This window comes from Meleagris gallopavo, chromosome 11 (assembly GCF_905368555.1).
Source record: "Meleagris gallopavo chromosome 11, MGAL_WU_HG_1.1, whole genome shotgun sequence".
Lineage (NCBI taxonomy): Eukaryota > Metazoa > Chordata > Aves > Galliformes > Phasianidae > Meleagris > Meleagris gallopavo.
In genome coordinates this window covers 4240511-4263700 of record NC_139414.1, presented here as the reverse complement: position 1 = coordinate 4263700, position 23190 = coordinate 4240511, and the positions used below count along the sequence as shown (strand labels likewise).

The 23190-nt window shown below is 59.3% G+C and overlaps 3 protein-coding genes and 1 long non-coding RNA gene across 6 annotated transcripts in view; 2 read left to right on the top strand and 2 right to left on the bottom strand.

Annotated features, from left to right (window-relative positions):
• Nucleotides 1–6250: 6250 nt before the first annotated feature.
• Nucleotides 6251–10166, top strand: MAB21L4 (mab-21 like 4). Of its 2 annotated transcripts, none has more exons than XM_031555077.2 (5): nucleotides 6251–6770; nucleotides 7034–7256; nucleotides 7635–7788; nucleotides 8723–9079; nucleotides 9315–10166. In XM_031555077.2, the coding sequence occupies exons 1-5, from the start codon at nucleotides 6293–6295 to the stop codon at nucleotides 9399–9401; spliced, it is 1299 nt and encodes a 432-aa protein (XP_031410937.2). In that variant the 5' UTR covers nucleotides 6251–6292; the 3' UTR covers nucleotides 9402–10166. The 2 variants fall into 2 exon arrangements, with proteins under 2 accessions (XP_031410937.2, XP_085089151.1); XM_085233025.1 differs by having other exon boundaries at nucleotides 6255–6770; nucleotides 9309–10166.
• LOC146543609 (uncharacterized) lies at nucleotides 8146–8821 on the bottom strand. The gene is made up of 2 exons (XR_014885497.1): nucleotides 8425–8821; nucleotides 8146–8323 (listed from the first exon to the last, which is right to left on the bottom strand). It is a non-coding gene; the product is annotated as an uncharacterized LOC146543609 (long non-coding RNA).
• Nucleotides 9632–12736, bottom strand: AGXT (alanine--glyoxylate aminotransferase). Of its 2 annotated transcripts, none has more exons than XM_085233026.1 (11): nucleotides 12484–12736; nucleotides 12218–12410; nucleotides 11965–12029; nucleotides 11797–11897; nucleotides 11654–11724; nucleotides 11453–11537; nucleotides 11175–11270; nucleotides 10796–10865; nucleotides 10569–10664; nucleotides 10318–10446; nucleotides 9632–10073 (listed from the first exon to the last, which is right to left on the bottom strand). In XM_085233026.1, the coding sequence occupies exons 1-11, from the start codon at nucleotides 12718–12720 to the stop codon at nucleotides 10044–10046; spliced, it is 1173 nt and encodes a 390-aa protein (XP_085089152.1). In that variant the 5' UTR covers nucleotides 12721–12736; the 3' UTR covers nucleotides 9632–10043. The 2 variants fall into 2 exon arrangements, with proteins under 2 accessions (XP_085089152.1, XP_010714817.2); XM_010716515.4 differs by having other exon boundaries at nucleotides 9632–10004.
• Nucleotides 12737–14669: 1933 nt separating this feature from the next.
• Nucleotides 14670–23190, top strand: part of KIF1A (kinesin family member 1A) — a 32577-nt gene continuing 24056 nt past the window's right edge. Inside the window, 12 exon segments of the mRNA XM_085232791.1 lie at nucleotides 14670–14830; nucleotides 17444–17586; nucleotides 20215–20291; nucleotides 20383–20562; nucleotides 20918–20983; nucleotides 21094–21272; nucleotides 21534–21645; nucleotides 21806–21883; nucleotides 22157–22222; nucleotides 22562–22579; nucleotides 22855–22930; nucleotides 23033–23111. Of these exon segments, the coding sequence (XP_085088917.1) occupies nucleotides 17481–17586; nucleotides 20215–20291; nucleotides 20383–20562; nucleotides 20918–20983; nucleotides 21094–21272; nucleotides 21534–21645; nucleotides 21806–21883; nucleotides 22157–22222; nucleotides 22562–22579; nucleotides 22855–22930; nucleotides 23033–23111 (1037 nt within the window). The 5' untranslated portion in view covers nucleotides 14670–14830; nucleotides 17444–17480.

Genomic DNA, 23190 nt, shown 5'->3' with positions numbered 1-23190 from the left:
AGTGAGGCCGTGCTGTGTGCTGAGCACCAGCCAAGGAACAAATTATGTAAGGGCTGAAGTGCTGCAGTGAGTAACAGCGGGGCTCCGCCGCAGCACGGGCACCGCGTGGGTGCCGCCACTGCAGTGTGAGGGGTCCCCAAACTGCAGGACCCAGGGCTGCAGGCATTGATGTACACCATGGGAAGCTGCCCCCTCGGCCAACTGTGGGCTCAGGGCACATTGAGGGGTACCCCCCGCACAGTGCCCCCCTCCCCCCCCCAGTGGTTTGTCCGTGGCTGCTTGCCCCAAAAGCAGCCCTACACAGGCACTGAGCACACGGAGCTCAGTGAGAGCAGCGAGGCAGCCCTGTCCCTTTAAAAATCTCCTGGAAGACAACGTTAAAAGGAAAAGAGAGGGGGAAAAAAAAAAAAAAGGCGAAATCCAAAATAAATAAACGGCCACATCCGGATTTCCCCCCTGAGACACTAATAAAGGGTTTATGAGTTTGATACGAATTACCCTCCCTGGCCACTCGCAGCTGATCTTCTGGAAGGCATTAAGGCTGCACTCCTCTCCCCATCCCACAGGACGCAGCGATGCTGGGGTACCCTGCAGCCCCCGGCCCCTCTGCTGCCCCACACCCACGTGCTGGCCCTGCTCCTGCCTGCACCTGGGTCACATCTACCATCAGGGTTGTGCCATGTCCCCGCTCCCCATGCAAGCTCCAGCATCACGGACAGAGCTGCCCCAGGGACCTCGAAGCACCCCGCACCCCGATGATGCTGTCCCCTCCAACCAGAGCACCCCATGTGCCCAGCAGAGCATCCCTGCATGGCACATCTCATGGGAAGAGGGATTCCCATCCTGGAGCATGAATGGGTTTTGGGATGCGGCGATGGCCTCGTCGTGCTGTCGGAATTTGGGACACTAAATTGAAAGCAGGAACCGAGGCAGGAAAACAGCTGTTGGCCACAGCCCTGAGCGATTTCCTTTGGGTCAGAAGCTGGACCCAGTGTGAAGCCGGGCTCAGCGCAAGGGGAGGAAAGCAGGGAAAAGAGCCCTTTCCCGCAGCATCTGCCTGCACTCTTGGCTCTGCCTTTCCAAAATGCCTCTTTCCCTTGTCTGCAGTGGCTGTGGCAATGCAGTCGGAGTGCTCCTCTCCTTTGTCAGCCCCCAACATGTTCCCAAGAGCCTCCATACCCATCCCAGGTTTGCTGAGAGCCATGGAGCTCAATGGGGCTGCACACCAGGCTGGGAACAGGAGCAGATCCTGGGGTCACTTTCTGCTTGGGGTCAGACAGAGCCATGTTCCCATGCACAGTGCAGAGCGGGTCCACCGAACACCGCCGAAAGCCATTTCCTTCTGTTCGCTGCCATCCTTCAGGCCACCAAGTGGCCACCAACCACCAGTGCTCAGCCATCCTACGGTGACCGGGTGCCCCAGGGCCCAATGGCGGCACAGTGGCTCTGTTGTGCCCGGCCGGGCAGAACGGCACTCGGGAGCACGGGATCTGTGTTGCAGTAACATCGGTATTCTTGGCCCCTCTCCAGCCACTTCCCACCACACGCATTCATGTGCATGATTAGCGTTCTTGCATTCTTTGAATGTGGGCCAGATAATGAGTTCAAAACTTCATTAAAACATAATCTTTTCCTCGCCGCCCCCCATCCTTCCCATGCACACGCACACACGTGTGCACACACACGCGTCCCAGAGCCACCTGGAGGCCCCCCCCGCCTGGGGACAGTGCTTGCAGGGACCACCGGTGTCACACATGTGTTGGGGATCAGCGGGGACATTCTCTGGACTTGGCCTAATTAGATGTAGCAGAGGGGGAGAGCAAAATCCAAACCATGTGCTTGAATTTAATACGAGCGCTTTCGTGCTGACCCGCTGGCCCCTCCACCCAAACGCACCGGGGCTCAGCAGGCTCTGCATCTTTAACAGCTCCCTGGGTCTCCCTGTAAGCCCCACAGCACATGGAGCAACTCTGGGCCTGGCTTGGGCTTTGTCTCCATCCCTGGGGTCCCACAGGGGAGGAAACAAACTATGCAGCTGGAGGCACTCAGGGCTCAGGTAGGTGCGGGGTTTGCTCGTGGTGCTGTTCTTGGGCACGCTCCATCCCCCTGCCCCAGTCATTGCAGAGAGAAGGATGGTGGGGCTCAGGCTCTGGGCACCTCCAAAGAGAAGGGGGGAGCAGGGCAAGGGCTGAATATCATCACCCAAGCCATGCTGATGCAAGACCCAGGGCTGAAGGTGGGACCAGACCCAAAGCAGTCAAAGCTCCTGGAGGAGGCAGTGGGAGGAGGGCAACCAGTAGGATGTGGCTTTTCTTTGCGCAGGCAAGCCTCTCCTCTGCAGCCCCCAACCAGCAGCATCCTGACAACTTGTAGAATCATCAAAACACGGAGGTTGGCAAAGACCACTAAGACCATCCTGTCCAGCTGCTGACCCATCCCCACCATGACAACGCATGAAGCTGGAAAAGAGCCTTAAGATCACCAAGTCCAACCACTGATACATCCTCAATGTGCCCGAAGACACGGCCAAGGAAGATACTTGTCCTGCAGACCCACACGGTGACACTTTTCCACGCAGTGATGCAGAGATGCACTCGCCCAACACCAGCATCCCGCAGCCCTCAAGCACCTTCAGCACCGCATTGTGGCGGCACAGAGCGAGAGCGGAGTTCCCCATAGGGCTGAAAGCCCTTTGGATGTGCTAGTGCTTTGATTACTTGACAGAGCATGTTTTTTAAATTACTCTTGTGTAAATATTTACGCATTTTTACAAGAACCATGTTGGGAGCAACAGGACACAGCCCAGGAAGGGATGAAGGGGAGCTGGATGGGCGCGGGACGGCCCCAGCCCTGCATCCATCCCCTGATCCCGAGGGCATGGAAAAGCGCTGATGCTGCTCAGAGCCACCCCCGGCGGCCCCGGCCCGCTCCCCGGGGCTGTGTTTTTGGGAAGGCCGAGGGTGAGCTCCCCCCTCCCTTCCCCCACCCGCAGATGGGATCCACAACGAGCCTGGTGTTTTCCGCCGAGCTCAGCAGAAATGAGCCCAGGAGGTCAGTGACCAGAGAAAGGGATGATCCATCATTAAATAAATTGTTTTCATTTCCCAGGATAAAGGGGAGGAAGGGGAGGGGGGTGCTGGATTGGGACTGAAAATAAAATGAGCGAAATGCAGGAAAAGCCCCCCCTGCGCTCCCTGCACGAACAGCCCCGCTCCTCCCGCTCAGCAGCCCCGCGCTCTCGCAGGGCTTTTACAGCCAATCCCTTAATGTGATTATAATAATTATTTCTTTACTAGCATTTTTTTTTTATAAACAGCCTCTTTTGAAATTGCACCGGGGGAGCCAAGACTCCAGCTGAGCCCTGGCCCGCAGGAAGGAGCCGGGGCCGGGGGAGCGTGTGAACGTGCGCGTGTGCGTGCGAGCCAGCACGTGTGCGAGAGCGCGGGCGTGCATCGGTGCCCATGCGGCAGCCAGCGGTGCCCGTGCCAGGTGTGTGTGCACATCCCTGGGCTGTCAGCGAGGGCACGCGGCACAGTGGGCACGCACATGTGGGTGCGCACACGAGGGTACGTGTGCTGGAGAGCTGCCCCCCTCCTGAGCCTTCCTAAGGCTGTGACCCCCCAGCTCCCCGCGATACGCATGCTGGTGTTGGCGCCCCATCGAGCCCCCACAACCCCTGCTCTGTGTGGTCCCCCCCCCAGCCTCAGGGCTGGGCTTTGAAATCTGTTGAAAGGAGACCATTTTTGCCAAAATAAACAGCCTGTCATGTTAAATTACTCTCCCTTCCTCTCAAAGTCCCCTGGTTCCCTCTCCCCCCACCCTGATCCTGGCCTTTCTGCTAGGGGCCGTTCTGCTCCAGGCTGACTCCTGCTTCCCTGGGGCACACGGGAGGCAGCCGGGGCCGCTGGGAGCCGCTTGGCCTCCGCATGGCCTCCATCCTTGCTGCAGAAGCACAGCAGGAGGCTGGGGCTGATGGTGGGCCCCCAGCCCCATGCTGCAGCAGCGAGCGATGCAGAGCCGCTGGGTTCAGGCTGCGGGGCAGGGCAAGGCGAACCCTCTGTGTCCCAACCTCCTTGTCCTTTGCCAGCACCTTGCTGTCCCCCAAATTTCACAGCCACCCCATTCCCTTCGTGGTGGAACAGCCACATTCCATTTCCCCACACTGGGAGCATAGAGCGGTGCAGGAGCAGCTGGGGAGCTGCTGAGCTGCTGCAGGGTGCTGCAGCCGGGAAGTGCCATGCTATCGATCCCCACGATCGAACCCCACGCTGCTGGGTTTTTTCTTCTCTCTTGCTTGCCCTCCCTTGCTCTTTTTTTTTTCTTTCTTTCTTTCTTTCTTTTCTTTCTTTCTTTCTTTCTTTCTTTCTTTTTCTTTCTTTCTTTCTTTCTTTCTTTCTTCTTTCTTTCTTTCTCTCTTTCTCTCTTCTTTTCTTTTCTCTCTTTCTCTCTCTCTTCTCTCTTCTCTCTTTCTTTCTTTCTTTCTTCTTTCTCTTTCTTTCTTTCTTTCTCTTCTTTCTCTTCTCTTCTCTTTCTTTCTTTCTTCTTCTTTCTTTCTTTCTTTCTTTCTTTCTTCTTTTTTTCTTTCTTTCTTTTCTTTCTTCTTTCTTTTCCTTTTCTTTCTTTCTCCTGTTTCTAATGGAGTGAAAATTCGTAGAACCATAAAATGCAGAGATGGAAAACGACCTATTACCTCATCCAGCCCAGCCCCTCTGCCAGCGCTGAGCCGTTCCCTGCGAGCGTCCCGGGTGACTCGTCTAGACCAAGCACGCACCGCTCCAATGGCCATTCCAGCACTTCCCCGAGGAGATTATTCCATGCTCTAACTGACCTTATGGTTAGGAAATTTTTCCTGATGGCTCAACTCAAGCGTTTCTTTGCTAAGCTGGAGCCTACTGCTTGCTCTGCCCTGAGCACCCATCCCTCTGTTAGCAGCAGAAGGCTGTGCCTCCCACCTGCAGGTCTAGAGCGGCCCTGGAAGGATTTTCATCCGTCTGCTGCTTCTTTGCACTTGGGTCAAGTGCTTGACGTCTTCCTCAGACGTGGGCCCACAACCATGTCCTGCGTGGAGGAAATGGACTGGGCTGGTGCTTGACCCAAGTCTTCATTTTGGAGCAGTAAGCATGAAGGCAAGTGACAGAGAGCAAGAGCAAGAAAAATCCTGCAGCAAAATCCTCCCTGCCCAGAAGTGCCAAAGCCTTGGGCTCTGCTTTCTGCACAGCCAGGGTGGGATGAGGTTTGGGCACATTGTTAGAGCCGTGTGCTCACGGCATCACCTCCCGCGGCATGGAGGGTTGGATAGGATCCAGCCTGCAAGTGCAGAGGGCTGGTGACTGCCCAAAGTCCCTGTGTATGACATTTGGGGAGCTTGGCAGGAGGCTGTAGGCAGGGAGGGTCGTGACAGGAATTCGGGGGAGGCATTTTTTGATGCAGTTGCATTTGGTTCCCAAACAACTTTTGATGTCAGTGATTTGCAGACTTGTTCTGGCCAGAGTTCCTCACTCAATTTTGTGTTGGGGGTGTCCTTCCTGTGTGCATCCCCCTTTGAATCGCTCTCTTGAGTGCTGACCCTCTGCATCCCTGCTGCTCCCAGGCATGCACTGCAGGCAGGAACAACAGCCAACCCGCTCCCCATCTGTGAGTGCTCCTGAGGGTTTTCCAGGCGGATTGCAGCAGATGCTGCAGCGCAAGCACTCCTGTTCCTTCTGCACATCTCCATCTTGCTCTTGGGCAGCCCCAGCTGCAGCCATCCTCTGTGGCAGCCCATGGGTTCGTGGACCCTATCAGACTCTCTGCTGCATGCCTCTGCCTAGGAAAGCATCCCCTGAAGGATCCTGAGACACTTTGGGAATGTGGAGGATCTGGGCTCACTTTATAGAATCATAGAATGATCGGGTTGGAAGGGACCTCACAACCCACCCAGTTCCAACTCCCTGCTGTGGGCTGGGTGCCCCCCGCCAGATCAGGCTCCCAGGGCCCCACCCAGCCCAGCCCTGAGCACCTGCAGGGACGGGGCAGCCACACTTGTATGGGCAGCAATGTCAGAGCTGAGGTGCAGTCTCACCAGAGCCGAGTACGAGCGATGGTCATATCAAGACGCGCGAGGCCAAGCACGCTGCAGGGCGGCAGAGGCGGTGACGGCACAGCTCCATCTCCAGCCGCTGCCCTGCCCTTGGCTCGCCCCGGCTCTCGCCCAGGTGCCACTCCTCAGCCGGGGTTCCCCCCGCCCAGCACCCGCTCCCTCCCCGCCCTCCCTCCCACGGAGCTCCCTGCTCACAGCCGTGCAGCCCCAGCCATGGCAGCGGGTGGGTGCCGCTGGCGCAGCTGCCTGGAGGTGGTCGCGTCCCGCCAGGGGCAGCGGGTGCAGCACTTCCAGCAAGCCGAGGACATCCTGCTGACCTTGCTGGAGCACGTCCACGCCGAAGAGCCCCGCTTCCTGGTGGACTACTCCAGGAACCTGGAAGCCTTCGAGTTCGTGCTCTGCGCCTCCGAGGATGCCGTCGTGGTGGAGGTGCCACTGCGCATCGATGGGGATGCCTTGCGGGTGCGGCCGTGCCAGCTCACGGACACCGGGAGCACGGGACAAGGGCACCTGGGTGCCTGCAGCCTCGAGGTGCCCTCTGTGGTGACTGGAGTGGGGGACTGGACCAGCTGCACCACGGGTGGGATGGAGCAGGTACGGTGCCTGGCACCGGGCAAAGTCCTGCAGCGCCTGAAAGAGCTCCTTGTGTCAGCCATTGTGCAGTGCCAGCGCCGCTCCCTCCTGCAGCCAGGTGCGTACCGCTCGCTCCATCTGCGCTATCCCCGCCTCCCTCAGCTTCTAACACGCTGTGCCCACACAGCTGCTCCTCCATCCCGAAAACGACCCCAGTGAGGTTTGGAGATGGCATTTGCTAGGGAACCACGGCCAAACCGCAGAATTGGGAAGGGCTGAATGGAGCGGGGTGGGAGGGACCATGGGTGCTGTGGTGCACACCCTCTCAGCCTGCAGGACCAGCTGCGGTGACCTCCTCACCTCCTCCTCGCTTGTCACCAGGTGATCTCAGTGCCGAAAATCTAAAGGAAGATGCCATGGAGCTGTCCCTGTTGGTGCGTGGTGGCTGGAGAACCATCCGCTTTGATGTGGTTCCGGTGGTCAAGAGGCAGCAGGAGACCCCAGGGCTGGATGGGAGGCAGCACGACCGCAGTTTCCCCGAGGGCACCCTCCAAAAGGCCACTGGTGATGCTCACTTTGTCCCAGCCTCCAAACACTGCTGGAGGTGAGCGGCCCTGGCACGCAGCAGTGCCACAATGGTAGGGTTGTTCTAGAGCTTTGCATACAAGTTTGGTGCCTGACAGCAGAGCTGAGAGGGGCCAAGGTGGCATGCACCCTGCACCCAGCCACAAGGAGGGGCCGAGCATCCAGCTGGACCAGCCCAGGCTAATTTCAGACTCACACTGGTTGTCTAACCCAGGTGGGGCCGGTGTGTTGAGGAGCACAGCCCTGCTGCACCTCACCTATGTCCCTGCTGGGAGGGCAGGAGCTGCTGGCACCCTGCACGTCCCCTGCTCAGCAGAGTTGGGACCAGGATGCTGCATGCCTGAGGAGCTGATGCACCCTCTTTAGCCTCCCCAGCAGCTCACTGCTTCCTCCCCAGGCTCTCTACCCACCTCCCCATCCTGAAGCTGCTCTGGGCCGTGGACGCACTGCAGGGACCCCGGTTAGACAGCCTGCGCCTGCTGGAGCAGCTCCGCAGCCAGGACTGGAGGGAAGAGGACGGGAGGGACGGTCTCACCTTCAACCACCTAAAGGTAAGTCCTGCCAGAGGGAGGAACGTCCCAAAAACCCAGAGGGACCGAAGCCATGTGTGGAGAAGGACGGGCTATGCCAGCCGTGCCGTAGGTTGTCCTGCACCCCAGTGCACCGGGAGGTGCCCATTTTTGGATCTGACGAGGCCCTGTCTCCCCACCCAACCTGTTTTTGGAACTTTGGGCCCATGCCAGATGGTGACGCTGGTTGGGAAGGGGCTGTGCCGGGGACGGCACCGCTGTCGCAATCACAGCCCGCTCTGCCAGGGCGGAGGTGGAGAATGCGGCCCCAGCCCAAAGCAACCCGAATCCAACAGGTTTTATTTCATGTCGTGTTCTTTGACGTTTAAGGAAAAAAAAAAAAAAAAAAAAAAAAAAAAAAGCGCGGTGCATGTTTATCCTTCACAAAGCACCTCCTGTGGGCTTCTGGAGAAATGCAGGCTGAGTGCAGGCTTTCACTCAGGTTTTCTGCTTGGCTGGAGCCTCAAAACTCTTCTTTCACTGATGAGGGAGCAAAGGCAGCAGCCCCAGCACATCGCTGCTGTCACACGGATGTGATCAGCCCTGGGGCCCCAGCACGAGGGGCAGCTCCTTCCTGCATGCCTGGCTGGGCACACGGAGGTCGGTGCTGGGCTGTACCTGCCTCCTGTTGTGATGTGCTGCTGGAAGTCACGGACGGGCTCCTCCCAGCACAGTGCTGAGGCAGCTGGAGCATGTTAATATTTCACACCTGTGGGGAGCCTGTGTGCATCCTTTCAGAGCTGCTCATAGCTGCAATCTCTTAAGGGAGCAAAGGAAAAGCTCCAGATGTGAACATGAGGACAGGCGGGTGTGATGCCGGCCTGAGCACCGGGTCTGGCTGCGGAGCGGCCTTAGGATGTGAAGGTACGTGGGCTTCCCCCGGGAATATCCCGCACTTCATTTTCTCTCTTTGTAGATGGTGCTGCTGTGGAGCACGGAGCTGTTCCCCTCTCCTGAGGATTGGCAGGATCTGGAGGGCTCTGTCTACAGGCTGCTGGTGGTCCTCCTGCGCTGCCTGGCCACGCAGCGCCTGCCCCACTTCCTGCACCCGGAGCAGAACCTTTTCCAGGGGGATCCACACCGCCTGGCCTCACTCTACCCCAAGGTGGAGGCCTTTGCATGGGACCCTGCACGCTTCCTCCGCTTCCACTTTGGCCTCCCAACGCGTGCCGATGGCGTGCAGGCAGACCCAGCCCTCCGAGCCCTCCTGCAACTCCCTGCCAAGGATGGGGCATACTGGGACACGGCCTATTTTGACGTCCTACTCAGCCAGGTAACTGGGAGGGAACGCTGAGACCCCTGGCTCTGCACTCAGCTATTCTCACAGGCACAGGGCAGAGCTCCAGCAATGCCTGAAATTGGCTGGGCAGCACAGGGTTCTTCCCAAAACCTCTTGCCCTGAGCTAATACGTGCTGCCTGCCCTTCTGTAGCCTGCAGCAGTTGTGTGATGATGGCAGTGCTGCAGGGGGTCCCCTCCCTCACCACCCACGTCTCTGCTTAGCTGCAGGTGTACCAGATCCAGGATGCCACGCGCCGCTCAGCCATGTCCCGGCTCCTCACCAAGCTACGCAGAGACATCCCACTGCAGAGCTGAGTGGGACTCACTGCCACCCCTTTGCTCGCTGTGGGGCGTGGGGAACCCAGGCTGTGGGGAACCCCAGGCTTTGTTGGAAAGGGAAGAAACCTTTCTGCTCCAAAGATTGGCAGGAACTAGTCCAGCTCTGCCTCTCTCCCTGTGCTGAGACTTTGCAGAGCTTCCTGCAGCTGCACCTTTCCTCTTGGATCTCGGCGAGTCCAGGCAAGCTGCAGGGCAGGGGAGCAGCATGGAGCTGTGTGGCTTTATTCAGGAAAGGTGGCACTGGGGAGCAGCACACGTCTGCAGCAGATGGGTGGTGGTGCCGGTGATGGAAAGGATGGGAGGGGAGGAGGGCTGCAGCTGGATCCTGTCCTCCTCCCCCCCACCGAACACGTTGGGCTGCTGCACCCCGCGCCAGGAGGGATGGGGAGCAGGGTACTGGGAAAAGGAAGAAGGCTGTTGGCCACCTCTGTGCCGTGTCCTGTCGATGTGCTGCTCCCTGTGGGCATTTGCTCACAGCCTGCTGTGCTGGCAGTGCTGCAGGGCGTCTCGCAGGGCCCGCAGCAGGCGGTCCACGTTGTCCTGGGTCGCGTTGTAACCCATGAGGCCGATCCGCAGCACCTGGAGGAGAAGGGCAGGCTTCCCCTGCAGCACCCACCTTCAGGCCTTGTGTGTGGGGCACACAACGAGCTGTATGGGCACACGTGTGAACATCCCAGTCTGTTCCTATTTAGCCCTCATTTCTTCTCTGTCACAATAAAGATATGTTACCCTACTAATTAATTATGTGTGCAGCTACTCAATTATGTGCAATTCTGCATGGCAAGGAGTGTTGCTGCACAGGCAGCAGGATGCACAGTCGTGTCAATTTCATGGTGCACTGCTGATGGCCACAGCCTCGTGTTGGCTTAGGGAAGGGGAGCACAGTGCCCACCTTGCCTGCAGTGGGGCCTAGGCCCCCAGAGATCTCAATGCTGTGTTTATCCATCAGGAAGGCTGTGATCTCCTTCCAGTTGTAGCCTTCAGGCACTTTGATGGTGGTGACAGTGGGCAGCCGCGCTGCCTGGGGAGGAAAGGCAGAGGGTTAGAGCCGCATCTCCTATCTGCTTCCCCAAACTGGGGGTCCCTCTCCAGCACCAGGGAAGCTCTGAGCTGTGCAGGGCTGTGCCCAGATCCTTCACTTACTTCCTCCTTCACGAAGAGCTCCAGCCCCAGATCCTGCAACCCCTGGCACAGGCGGGTGGAGACAGCCCGGTGCTGCTCCCAGGAGTTCTCCAGGCCCTGGCAGCACAGAATAGATGTCCCCTGTCTGAATGTCCCATGCCACCACTGACAGCTGGGCATCCTCTGCTCCTCAAACTCTGCTGTAATGCAGGCATGGCCCAGTTCAGCTGTCCCTGTGCCCAGCTCACCTGCTCTGCCAGCATGGCCAAAGCCTCCCGCAGGCAGAAGATGCTGCTGATGGGCACTGTGTGGTGGTACCTGCAAAATTCAGGGGGCCCCAGGGCAGGTTCAGCCCCTGCAAGCCCCTGGGGCAGGCACATGGTTCTGCGAGATGGGGAGGGGTGGGGAGCAGTGGCAGAGCCCCACAATCCCTGGGGAGGGGACCTGGGCAGGATGCAAAGCTGGGACAAAGGGGCTGTTCTGGGGGCAAGGGGAAGAAATGCAAATGGAGCAGAGCAACTGGATAAGGTGGGGAGCTTTGGGGACAAGGGGGGATAGATTTAGGGTTAGGGTTAGGTATGTGTTGGGACAGCCACAGCCTCCTGTCTGGGTACAGCCTGCCCTCACATGCGCGGCTCGCCACTGCAGCCCCAGTAGCTTGCCAGACAGCCCATGTCCAGGTAGAAGGATGGGGGCCTCGTCTTCCTCCTCAGCATCTTCTCCCTGGCAGAACACAGGGCTTGAGTGCTGCCCCATGGAAGGGAAAGCCCTCTACCCACTGCTGTCCCTGGAGCACGGAGCCCACAGCAAGCACTGGGTTGGCATTGCAGCCAGGGGATGTGGCCAAGGAGGGGGTCCTGAAGCTACCTGTGCCCCCAGACCTGCTGGGACAGGGCTGTCCTTACCTTGCTCGCTCACTGAATGAGATGGGAGAGCTGCCAGGGGGGGCACTGAGGGCTTTCTGGGACCCCGTGTACAGTACATCAATCCCTGCATGAGAGGGACCAAGGGCTCTGAGCAGGACTCTGTGCCCCATTGCCAGTGGGAAATACAGGACACACACCACATATGCTGGAATGGGGGCACACTAGCACCATGGCTCTCACCCTGCTGATCCATGAGGATGGGCGCTCCCCCGAGCGATGCCACCGCATCCACAAGCAGCAGGCAGCCGTGCCTGGAGGGGGAAAGAGCTCAGCCCCACAGTCCCCTGCAGCCCAGCCCTGGTGGGGTCCCCAGGCATACTGACCGGTGGCACAGCTCGCCCAGCCCCTCCAGCGGCTGCAGGACCCCCGTGGAGGACTCGCCGTGGGTGATGAAGAGCATCGAGGGTTTGTGCTGTGCCAGGCCCTAGTGGGAACAGCGAGGTGAGCGCCCATGGGGGGCTTGGTCCCGGTGCCCCACGGGTGGCACACACCTCCTGAATGTCCCGCAGGGTGAAGTACTCGCCCGGAGGCTTCAGCAGCTCATGGACCTTGGCTCCTGGAGGGGAATGTGCAGAGGGATGGGGAGTTTCACTCACGCATTAATTGGGGGTCTGCCATAAACCACCCTGAGGGTGCCACCTCATAAAACCTGAGCTCTCTGCTATGTTTCCCATCACCTGGGTGGGAGCAGCGGACCCCCTGCTGCAGAGCTCACGCTGTCAGCTCGCCCATAAGCAACCATACCGAGCCTCCTGGCGATGTCAGCAGCACGCTGTCCCCAGATGCCGTTGGTGCCCACCAGCACGGCATCACTGCCCTCCAGCAGGTTGATGAGGGCAGCCTCCATGGCGCAGTGCCCGGTGCCGCTGATGGCCAGCGTGAGTCGGTTCTGCGTCTGGAAGGCATACTGGATGCCCGCCTTGATCTCATCCATCACCTGAGATGAGGACCAGCACCGCTGTCAGCCCGGTAATGCAGGAGGTGTGGGCGGCCAGGGCAGAGCCACTCACCTGCAGCACCTCGGGGTGCATGTGGCCCAGGATCTGCTGGCCGCCAGCTGCCCGCACTCGGGGGGACACGTTGCTGGGCCCCGGCCCCAGCAGCAGCCGGTGGGGCACGGCCAGCGGCCGCAGCAGCTCACGGGGCGGGGGAACGCGAGGTGTGGAAGCAGCCATGGCACAGCCAGCTGTGCTGCGAGCCCGCAGGAGAGCAGCTATGGATATCGGCAGCGCTGCAGCACGGTGCATCCCCTCCCACGGCCCCACGGACACTGACCGCCGGACTCTGCCCCCGCCGCCTCCCATCCAGTTAATGTGCCACCAGCAGCACAGTGTGCTCAGCAGTGTCCTCGTGGGGTGGCCATGGGATGCAGTGCCTCACGCAGGGCTCTGTCAGCCATGTCGTGGCTGTGGCGAGGAATGTTGTCGCTGAGGATGAGGCCGAGGTTCTCAATGCCTTCTTTACATCTGTCTTTAATAGTCAGGCCAGTAAAACTCAAGGTATTCAGCCCCCTGGGTTGGAAGGTAGGAGTGGGGAGCAGAACAAAACCCCACATTCAGAAGGAAACAGCAACCTGCTGCCTCACCTGGGCTGTACCAAGTCTGTGGGGCTGTTGGAACCCACCTGGGGTGCTGAGGGTGCTGGTGAGGTGATTGCCAAGCTGCTTTCCATCATCTTATCAGTAGCCCTGGTCAGCTGGGGAGGTCTCCAATGATTGAAGACTGCTAATGTGACACGCACCTACAGGAAAGATCATAAGGAGGATCTGGGGAACTACAGATGTGTCTGCCTGACCTCAGTGCCAGGGAAGGTTATGGAGCAGATCATCGAGTGAGATTAGACAGCATGTGCAGGACAACCAGGGGATCAGACCCAGCCAGCGTGGCTTCATGACAGGCAGGTCCTGTCTAACCAACCTGATCTCCTTTGACCGGCTGACCCAGCTGGTGGATGAGGGAAAGACTGTGATGTAATCTATGTAGACTTCAGCAAAGCTTTTGGCTCTCTCCCACAGCATTCTCCTGGAGAAGCAACAGTGGCTGGGACAGGTACGTGTGTTGCAAGGTAAAGAACTGGAGAGCTGGGCCCAGAGAGTGGTGGTGGATGGACTGAGATCCAGCTGGCAGCTGGTCATTAGTGGCGTTCCCCAGGGGTTGGTACTAGGACCCATCCTGTTCAATATCTTCATTGGTGATCTGGATGAGGGGATGGAGTGCACCCTCAGTAGGTTTGTAGATGACACCAAGTTGGGGGCAGCGTCCATCTGCCTGGGGGTAGGAAGGCCCTGCAGAGGGAGCTGGATGGGTTGGATCACTGGGCTGAGGCCAGTGGGAGGGAGGTCAACAAGACCAAATGCCAGGTCCTGCACTTTGGCCACAACAACGCAGGGCAATGCTACAGGCTCGGGGCAGAGTGGGTGGAAAGCTGCGGGGAGGAAAAGCATCTGGGGGTGTTGGCTCAGCGGGGGCCTCATCGCTCTCTGCCACTCCCTGAGAGGAGGCTGTAGTGGGGGGGGGGAGGGGCTGGCCTCTGCTCCAGGTAACAGAAATGAGATGAGGGGTGATGGCCTCGAGTTGTACCACATTAGGTATCATTGGGTATTTGGAAACATTTCTTCTCAGAAAGAGCAGTGAGGCACTGGCACAGGGAGGTGGGGACACCGTCCCTGGAGGTGTCCAAGAAGAGGCTAGATGTCACACTGAGGGACGTGGTCAGCCGTCACAAGTGCGGGATGGTGGTTGGGCTTAATGATGTTATCGGTGTTTCCAACCTCAATTATTCTATGATCTTATGATTCGGTGGCTCTCAAGGGGCTGGGACACGGGGTGCACACGGCACCAAGTCCTGGCATCACCGCCCAGCTACGGCTTCTCTTTCCCGTCCCCGGGGAGCCCTCCGGCGCGGTTGCACACGGGACCGGGCGGGGGCCCGCAGCCCCCCCGGGTCAAGCAGCCGCCCGGGCGGAGGCTCCGCGGACGGGGAGGGGGGAGGTTGCCGTGGCGCCGGTTGCCGAGTGACGGTTGCCAGGCGCCGGTTGCCGTGGTGCCGGTTGCCATGGCAACGCGGGTCCCGCCTCTCCCCGCGCCCTTGCGGCGGATCCGCAGCGCGGGGCCGGGGCTGGTGTTGGGGTGGGATGCGGTGACGTCACCGCCCCGGGCGGCGGCGGCCAATGGGAGCGCGGGGGTGGGGCGGGGCAGGGCGGGACCGCAGGGGCGGGGCCGACACCGCCCGCACCGGCACCGGCATCGGCGTCGGCATCGGCAGCGGTACCGGCATCACCACCGGCATCACCACCGGCGCCGGCCCCATGCCGGTGCTGAGCGGCTGAGCGCAGCGCCCCGCCGCCCGCGGGCACAGGTAGGGGCGGCGGCACCGGCATCGCGCGGGACCCCTTCGGGAGGGGCTGCGGCCGCCGCCCCGTCGGGGCGCAGAGGGGCAGCGGGGGGCTGCGGGCTGCTGCCCGCCGCCGTGCGGGCACGGGGAGGGAGGGACAGAGGGCACGGCGGGCACGGAGCCGCCGCGGCTTCCAGAAGCATCTGGCGGGGGGGCGATGCCCCGGGGGCGGCAGGTGCGGGGCTGCGGGGCTCCTGCGCCGTCATCGTTACGCTTCGGGGCGAAACGGCGGCGGCCCCGGGAGGCGGCGGAGATCCGCGCGTGGCACCGCTGACCTTGGGGCGGCCGCCGTGTCTTTGCGGGCAGCGCTGGCGGCTTCGGATCGTGGGAGGGGGCGGCTGGCACGGAGCTCGGCCGCCTCTTTGTCCTCCTCCACCGGCCCTGCGCTGCCCTCCATCTTGGCTGAGGTGGCACGGCGGTGGCCGCAGCTCTCCGCGGGCCCGCAGCCTTCGCATCACCACCTGTACGTCGGATTCGATCCGCGTTGCGGAGCTGCGGTGCCCCGACACCCGAGAGGGGCAGGGCGGGTGGCACAGGGCATGGCACGCAGCCGCCAGCCCTGAGTGCCCCCTCGGAGCTCAGAGATGGGTGATTCCAGCCCGCCTGCGCTGCGTGCTGAAAACTGCACCGTCACGGCCCTCGTGCAAGGCTGGGCTGGGGATGCGAGATGGGTATCCCAATGAATGTGACTGGGGACAATAGCCCTTCCCTAGGGTTTTTGGCCAGCCTGGGGCAGGTGGAGGTCAGAGAGATGCCACGGCTACCATCCATCCAAATGGAGAAGTGATCCTAGGGGCCGGGCGGCTGGCAGGGACACAAGGCTTTTACATCCACCTGGGAGGGGCGGGTGGCCAGGCCCCGGATGTGTCATGTCACTGAGGTAGTGGGAAGCAGTCCTCAGCTCCATAGGGTGTGACCCCAGGCAGGAGGGAACCCGTGGAGATGTGGGGCAGCAGAACACCCATCGCTTTGTGGTTGATGTCACCTGAACCACAGCATCCTCCAGGGGATGGGTTTCTGTGGAAGGTGGCACGGCGATCCCGCAGCATCCCGATGGGATGGGATGAGAAAGGATGGGAAAGGATGGCTGCAGGGCATCCTGCTGTCACCTTGGTGGGATGGCAGCACGGGGTGTGGCAGCGCCGCCTTGGGTTTATCTAATCCCTTCATCTAATCCCCACTCAATTAATCTTGGCTGATCCCATTAATTGTTGCTCTGTGGCCATCGGGCCGCTCCTGCGATGGAGCTCTGCGGGGAGGGGACGTGTTGGGGACATGACAGCCACGTGAGAGCCTCCCTCCCTGCTTCCCACCCGCTGGACCGCTCCCAGCGGTGCCGGCCGCGCGTTATCGGATTTCTCTCGAAGGCAGCGGATTAAGCAGGCAGTGGCCCCAGGCAGGGGGATTGGGCCGGGAGGGGATGGCAGCAAGGAAATGAAATGGACGGAGCTGCTCCGAGACAGAAAATGGAGCCCGGCGCCTTGGCGTGGCTCTGCGGCAGCTTGTTCTTTCCCTTTGGTCACATTTATTTTTTATATCCCTCGATCCAAGGAAGCAGCAGGATGGGGGATGCAGAGGCGTGTGTGCATCGTGCTCACCGGGCCCAGGGTTCTGCTGGCAATGCGCTGGAAATAGAGCTGAGCGCAGCCTGAGAGCAGGTGCTGGGGCTTGGCATCCAATGGGATGCAATGAGTGGGGTTTTGGTAAGCCCAAACACCCCTGCATTCCTCCTGCAGGGATGCAGTGCACCTTTAACGTGGGCAAAGCATTCCCCCAAGGCAGCACCACACTTGTCATGCCTTCTGGCTGCAGATTTCTCACTGCACCACGCACATACCCACCCTTGGGCAGAGAGTATTGTGGTTTTTGCCTCCCCTTGGGCTAACACCCAAAGGGTTTTAAAGCGGTGCCCTTCTCTCGGGACCATCCTGTGGATTTTCTTCTGCTCTTTCTTCGTTTTCCACAAACTGAGCTGTTCTTTTTCCTTGTGAAAGCCCATCCTGTGTTCAGGGCCCAACACACCGCTCTGGTTTCTGACATCCGAGGAAGCAAAGTGGGGCTGGCGCTCGTCCATTTGCATCTCCCTGGGGCGAGCATCCCAAGGCACTGCCCCTGCTGCTTTCCTGGGGGCCACTGGGGCCTTGCTGGCAGGGATGCCCTTTGCTGCTGAGACCATTGATTGCTGGCTTAGTGAGATGGAGCGGAAAATAGCTATTGAGTGCACAGGGCAGGGCAGTGGCCATCCATGGGGCACTGAGAAACCGCAGTGTTTGAGTGCAATGCCCTCCTCCCACTGTCTGCCCTCGAGTCAAAGGGTTTTCCTCCCTTCTGGGCTGGGGGCTGGAAGCTGTGGGGATGGGCACATGAAGGGCAAAGGGGTGCTCACTCCCTGGGATCAGCACCTCGAGGTGAGACAGCTGCTCTGCCCCCAGCTGCAGGCGCCGTGTCCCCTTCCATCCAAGGGATGCTGCAGGTGGCTGGGTGATGCTCTTGGCTCGTCTCGACTCAGTCAAGGATCATTCCTCCAGCAGGGCCCGGAGGTGGGAGCTCCCCTAACTCCTCCTTCTCACCCCACAGGACAGCTTTGTTAGCAGCACCCATCCCAGCCGGCGCCATGGCGGGAGCGTCCGTCAAAGTGGCGGTGCGCGTGCGGCCCTTCAACTCCCGCGAGATGAGCCGGGAGTCCAAATGCATCATCCAGATGTCAGGAAGCACCACCAGTGAGTACGGCATCGTGAGCCCCCCGTGCACTGCGGGAGCGGGGTTTGCTTGGCTTGCAGGGATCAGAGCAGGGGTTGACACCATGCGACAGTGGGGAAACGGTACTCTGCATCCCTCCCCTTTGGCTCTGGAAGCATGCAGATGGGACAGCACCTAAAATAACTCCCAGCTCCCTGCGTCACCGGCAGAGCAGGAGGTGCCGGTGCCAGCCACCCCCATGGCACACAGCAACCAGCAAAGGACGCTGCAGCCTGACGTGTGGGGACGTCTGGCAGGTCCCGGTGTGGGCAGTGCAGCTCCCGCCGGCCCTTTGCTGACAGCGAGCTTTTCCTCGCCCGCAGCGTCAGGCGATGAATGAACAAAGCATGGGCTGATCCCACTGGGGGGGCTGTGTGGGGCCGCGCTGCTCCCGGAGTCGTGCTGAGCCCCTCTCGCCGATGGAGTGTGACAGCCTGGGGCACCCCTTGCCCGGCAGTGAGGCCAAAGCTGAATGCGGTTGGTGGGGCGGAAGGTCCTCTCACAGCCTCTCCCCCTCCCCAGGGTCAGCTGCAGAATGGTGTATCGGGGCGGCTCTGCGCTCTGCATAACTCATTCAGCAGAATTCATCACGCCCTGCTGGGTGCAGGGGCAGGGGGATGGGAGCGACAGAGCCAGCCCTTCCTGCAGCCCTTGTTCCCCAATTTTCAGCCCCCCTCCCTCATACTTCTTGGCTCATGGTGACCACCCGCCTGCCAACACTGCTGCTTTGTTCCACTGCAGCATTGCCACGGGGACGGGGACCCCGGCTTCCTTCCCACAGCCCACTGCCATTCCTGAGGGCAGTGTGGCACTGAATGTCCACGGGTTGGGGCTGGAGGAGCCCTGCAGGCACTGCCGCCCATGGTGCTTTTCCAGGTGCTTCCCCACACTGATGTCTGCTCTCTGGGGCTTTAGGCCAACCTGAGGCCTGACGGCTCTGTTGCCATGGCAAAACATAGGGCTTTAAAATATGGGGATTAATTTCATTCTGCTTTGTCCAGTTCAGCACTTATGTGTGGCAAAGATAAGCGACATCTCCAGATGTTCTCCTCCTCCCTCTCTTGTCTGTACCTTTTTCTCCCCATCATAGAATCACAGAGGTTGGAAAAGACCTCCGAGAACATCCAGCACATCCATCCCCTCAGTGGCAAATAACCAGGGTGAAAAAAGAGGCATGGAGAGCATCTCAGCTTTGGGGACGGGACAGGATGGGAGACCCACAGGGCCATGGTGCATTTCCCCATTTCCCAGCCACTGGCCATGCTGGGGCTGTGCTCCCCCCGCCAGCTGGGTGTCTGCAGCTGGGACACACAGAGCTGCTTGGTGCCATCCCCGCTGCTCCCAGCCCTGTGCCCGGCACTGACAGCACTGCGACATGCAGTGTCCTCCCTGTGCCAGCTTCTTCTCACTGTGGGTTTCGGTCCTGACCCCTCCTTTGTCACCTTTGTGGTGACAGGTCAGGGACACGTTGCCAATTCATTACGGCAAAGCCCGTTCCCTAGCGACCCCGCTGTTCATGAGAAGACTTCATCATTAATTTAGGACCTGGGTTGTATCAAGCACAGCAGTGGTTGTGGTGTCCTCATGTTTGCACTGGGTGCTTTTTCACCCCATTCCAAACTTGGAGCACTTGGGGTGATTGTGCCATGTGGGCAGAGCTGCAGGCACCTGTGCGGGGCGGATGGATGGGCAATGGGATGGGGCATCCCACCCTGGGGGACATCCATTGGAATTTGGGCTGAAGAACCCATTGAAATTTGAATTGCAGAACCCACTGGGATTGGGGTTGCAGAACCCACCGTGGTTTGCACAGCCTCCCCCAGCTGTTCAGTAAGCTGTTCAGTAAGCCCCGCAGCAGTGACAGGGAGCACTGTGGTCCCACTGCCACCGCTGCATGCTGGCAGAGCTCTTCTTGGGGGCTGGGTGCCCCATGCTGGGGGCTGTTTCCCTCCCCCCTCCCCACACAGCCCTGCGCATGTTGCAAGGGCATCTCAATGTCAGCGGCGATTGCTGAGCGCTGCGTCCCGTGACTGCCCTCCTGGTTTGGGTTTCTTCTGACGCATCTCTATGAGTGTCGGTTATTTCAGAAGAAAAAAAAAAAAAAAAAAAAAAGCATCATAAACACTCCACGGGGTGGAGGAGAAAAAAAAAAAAAAAAAGGCATCGAGCAAGTGAGAAAGAGAAGTGATGCAGTCTCTAATTTCCATGGCAACATCCTTTTCACCAGGGGATGGGAAAAAGCAGGCTCTTGTTTCTGCTGGCGGTTTAACACAGGGCATTAATCACCCTGCTGCTGCAGGGAGGATAAGGTACCAAAATAAAGCAGCAAGCAGGAGGGGGCTGGGAGCACTGCTCCAAGTCCCCGGGGGTGGCTGTAGGGGATCGGGGCTGTGACCCTGAGCTGTCCACAGTGCAATGGAGCAGGAGGGAGCCCAATAAAAGGAGCTGCTCCCCCTCACTGCGCTCACCCACACAAGGCTTTGTCCTCCTACCTGTCCCCAGTTTCCATCCCAATGGGGATTTAGGAGTGAGCCCATCGCAGCCCACTCGGAGTGTGGGATGTGGTGCTGCCACCTGGTTTCATCACATCTCTCTCTCTCTGCCCCCAGCTATCCTGAACCCGAAGCAGCCCAAAGAGACACCCAAAAGCTTCAGCTTTGACTATTCCTACTGGTCCCACACCACGGTAAGGAGCAGGGGGCCTGAGCCCAGCTGGAGTGGGATGCAGCATGATGACCTCTTTCTCTGATTCCTTCTCTCCTTCCTCCTCTCCGCAGCCTGCAGACATCAATTATGCATCTCAGAAGCAGGTGTACCGTGACATCGGCGAGGAGATGTTGCAGCATGCCTTCGAAGGCTACAACGTCTGCATCTTTGCCTATGGACAGACTGGTGCTGGCAAATCCTACACAATGATGGGGAAGCAGGAGAAGGACCAGCAAGGCATCATCCCACAGGTACTGCCTGGTGAATCATAAAATCATTAAGGTTGGAAAAGACCCCTCAGATCCCCAAGTCCAATCCCAGCCCACCCCACCGTGCCCACTGCCCACATCTCTCAGTGCCACATCTCCGAACACCTCCAGGCACGGTGACTGCCCCACCTCCCTGTGCAGCTGTGCAGTGCCTCACTGCTCTTTCTGAGAAGAAATTCTTCCTAATATCCAACCAGAAAAACTGCCTCACATCTGAGCAGGATGCCCAAGGAAGAAGTCAGAGGGAGGGACAAGTCGGGGAGGTGATCTGTTGGTCAGGGGGACTGCAGAACGTCCCTCTGTCCGGGGCTGAGCATCCCAACTCTTCTCTCTGCAGCTGTGTGAGGACCTCTTCTCCCGAATCAATGACACAACCAATGACAACATGTCCTACTCTGTGGAGGTAGGCACATCTCCTCCTGGGAGTGGGATGCTGGAGGCCTTGCGTGTTGGCCGTGCACCAACACCATTAATTCCAAGTGAAACTCAGAGCCCTGTGCGTGCTGTCCCCAGGTGAGCTACATGGAGATCTACTGCGAGCGGGTGAGAGACCTCCTGAACCCCAAGAATAAGGGGAATCTGCGGGTGAGAGAGCATCCCCTCATGGGTCCCTATGTGGAGGACCTTTCCAAGCTGGCCGTGACCTCCTACAATGACATCCAGGACCTGATGGACTCGGGGAACAAGGCCCGGTGAGTGGGGTGCAAGAGAGCACTGGGACTTGACGAGCTTGCAGGCACCTCTAGGGACATCAAGATATTTGTGCATGGGCTGAAGTTGGCTGAAAAGCTTTCCCTGGTGCTGGGGGCAGGGTGAGAGTTTGGTGCCTCTCTGCTTCTCTAGAAAGGAGGCAAGATGTGATCTGTCTTGACTGCCCTGCCCCATAATTGTCCCCAGCATCACTGCTCTGACATCCCCTGCGGAGTGTCATGCCTTCTGTCCTCTCCCCACAGCACGGTGGCTGCCACCAACATGAATGAGACCAGCAGCCGCTCACATGCTGTCTTCAATATCATCTTCACCCAGAAGCGGCATGATGCCGAGACGGACATCACCACTGAGAAGGTGAGAGCAGAGCCCCTGGGAAACCTGAGAGGACACAGCGACGGCTTTTTGTGCCGCTGTTGGCCATGGAGAGCAACTGGGAAGGTGCTGGGTGTTGGGTACCGGTGTGTTGGATTTGTGCCGAGCCTGCTACAGCTGTCGGCTCTGTCTTTGCCTGCAGGTCAGCAAAATCAGCCTGGTGGACCTGGCTGGCAGTGAGCGAGCTGACTCAACCGGCGCAAAGGGCACAAGGCTGAAAGTGAGTGTGGAATGGTGATGGTGCCAGGCCCCTCATTCCCAGGTGTTCCTTCTCCTTTCCCCACACACTGCACTGGAAACTGACATTTTTTGAGTTGCCCAGTGCCAGGTCAAGCAGGATCCACAGGCTCCACTTGGGAGTTGCTGGTTGCCCAGTAAGACCAGCTGCTGTTTTTGCACAGCCTGCACTGGGGCTTCCCCATCCTCCTGGGCTGCTGGGCTTTAGCGCTGCTCTGAAACAGGGCCTAATGATTTGGGCTTTTCTCTCCATCAGGAAGGAGCAAACATCAACAAGTCCTTGACCACACTGGGAAAAGTCATCTCTGCTCTGGCCGAAATGGTAGGTAGCCTGAGCGTGGGTGAACAGCCCCATGGAGCACCCAAATTCCCATCTCCAAGGGAGGTTGGGCACTCAAGCTCTCAGAGGTGAAGCACCCGAGCTCCCATCTCCAAAGCAGGTGCAGAACCTAGACTTCCAGCTCTCAGGGATAGGCAGATACATCCCAACTTATCCTGCACTGCCCAGCCCCCGTGGCTGGAGCCAGCTCGTCTGATAATACTGGCACATTCTTGGGATCCCATGCTGGGTGAAGAGATAGGGAGCAGCTTACTGTCACCTCTCTCCCCCGCTCCTTTCTATTTGCAACAGAGCTAAACAATTTTTCTGCTTTCTTTGCAGGATTCGGGGCCAAATAAGGTGCGTGCTCTGACAGGGCTGGGTGGGTTTGTCTCTTGAGGAATGGAAGTGGGTTGTGTGGTGGTATGAGTTGAGCCCTTTAGGGGTGAGACACTATGGACCCAACTCACACTTCTCTTGTGGGTTAGGCTGATCCCTCAGCATCCTGGTCAATGCATGACTCTTGTTAGACACCTCCTAGTCCTTGCAGTGCGTTTTGCAGGCAGGATCTGAACATTTCAGCAAAAAGGAGAGTAGGCAATCTGACAGCCTGACCTTCTGATCTCTCTCCCCAGAACAAGAAGAAGAAGAAAACAGATTTCATCCCATACCGGGACTCAGTGCTGACCTGGCTGCTAAGGGAGAACCTGGGTGAGGCTGCGAGGCTGTGAGGGGACTGGGGGGCATGGCTTGGGGGGGGGATGGCTGCTGCAGGGACCACAGCTCACTGAAACCCTATGTCTGTCTGAACAGGGGGCAACTCCAGGACGGCCATGGTCGCTGCGCTCAGCCCTGCTGACATCAACTACGATGAGACGCTCAGCACATTAAGGTAGGCTTTGGCAGGAGGTCCGGGGTTGGGTAGGTCTCCAAAGACCAGCTGCTCCCTCGTGCTCTGTGTCCCTTCCCTT